The sequence below is a fragment of the Pygoscelis adeliae genome, unplaced genomic scaffold, assembly GCF_000699105.1.
Source record: "Pygoscelis adeliae isolate BGI_AS28 unplaced genomic scaffold, ASM69910v1 Scaffold458, whole genome shotgun sequence".
NCBI classification, from domain to species: Eukaryota; Metazoa; Chordata; class Aves; order Sphenisciformes; family Spheniscidae; genus Pygoscelis; species Pygoscelis adeliae.
In genome coordinates, this window is record NW_008825352.1 from 75,043 (window position 1) to 75,812 (window position 770).

Consider the following 770-nt stretch of genomic DNA (forward strand, 5'->3'; position numbering starts at 1 on the left):
GTGGAAGGCTGGAAAGCAAGGATGAGGTGCCACGGGATGATCCGTGCTGTCTCTCTTCCCGTGGCAGATCCTGCCCCTCTTGTACGAAGCAGGAAACACCCCGTACCAGAACGGCAAGCTGCAGCACAAGCTGGAGTGTCTCACAGAGGAAGCGTCGCAGACCTGCGGCCGGGAGATCCAGGTGGGCACCCGCGGGGAGCTGCCGGCGGCACGGGATGCTCGTCAGCCTCAGCCCGAGGATGAAGGGACACGGTGTCTCCTGGAAACCACGTGAATCCTGATAGAAAAGGCACCAAAAACTCCCCTTTCCTCCCTAAACTTCAGGCGATCATGCAGGCGGCGCTGGACACGGCGCACAGCCTCTGCCCGGCCGTGGTGCAGAAGAGCGGGATCAGGGACCAGCTGGTCAACGCCATGTCGGAGCGGATCTACCTCCAGGACCACCTCAACCTCAGCGCCGTCCTGGACCAGATGATCACCGACGTCTTCAGCAAGCTCAAGTGGGTGCCGCGCCATTCTTCCTTCTCGCTCGGCAGCTGGCTCTCACCCGTGGGGCCAGATGGGGGTTTTGGGGGCTCCCTGCCAACGTGGTGGTGGTGGTGGTGTGCTGGGTCCTGCTGCCGCGTTTTCCCAGCTGTGGCTTTGCTTCCTGCTCAGATCCAGTTCGGATGTGTCCCTAGGGAACTGGGAAGTCCCATGGGGTGATGTTCCTGCAGGGAACTCCGTGGCTGGCAGAGGGGAGCCCCAAGCATCAACGGGGGGGGTGCGCT

General features: G+C 62.6%; 1 protein-coding gene across 1 annotated transcript in view; it reads left to right on the forward strand.

The window, feature by feature from the left end:
- The window catches only part of RLTPR (RGD motif, leucine rich repeats, tropomodulin domain and proline-rich containing), a 24,794-nt gene that overhangs the window by 15,016 nt on the left and 9,008 nt on the right, over positions 1-770 (forward strand). Inside the window, exons 25-26 of the mRNA XM_009330369.1 lie at positions 68-181; positions 325-504. Of these exons, the coding sequence (XP_009328644.1) occupies positions 68-181; positions 325-504 (294 nt within the window). The remainder of the gene's footprint in view (positions 1-67; positions 182-324; positions 505-770) is intronic.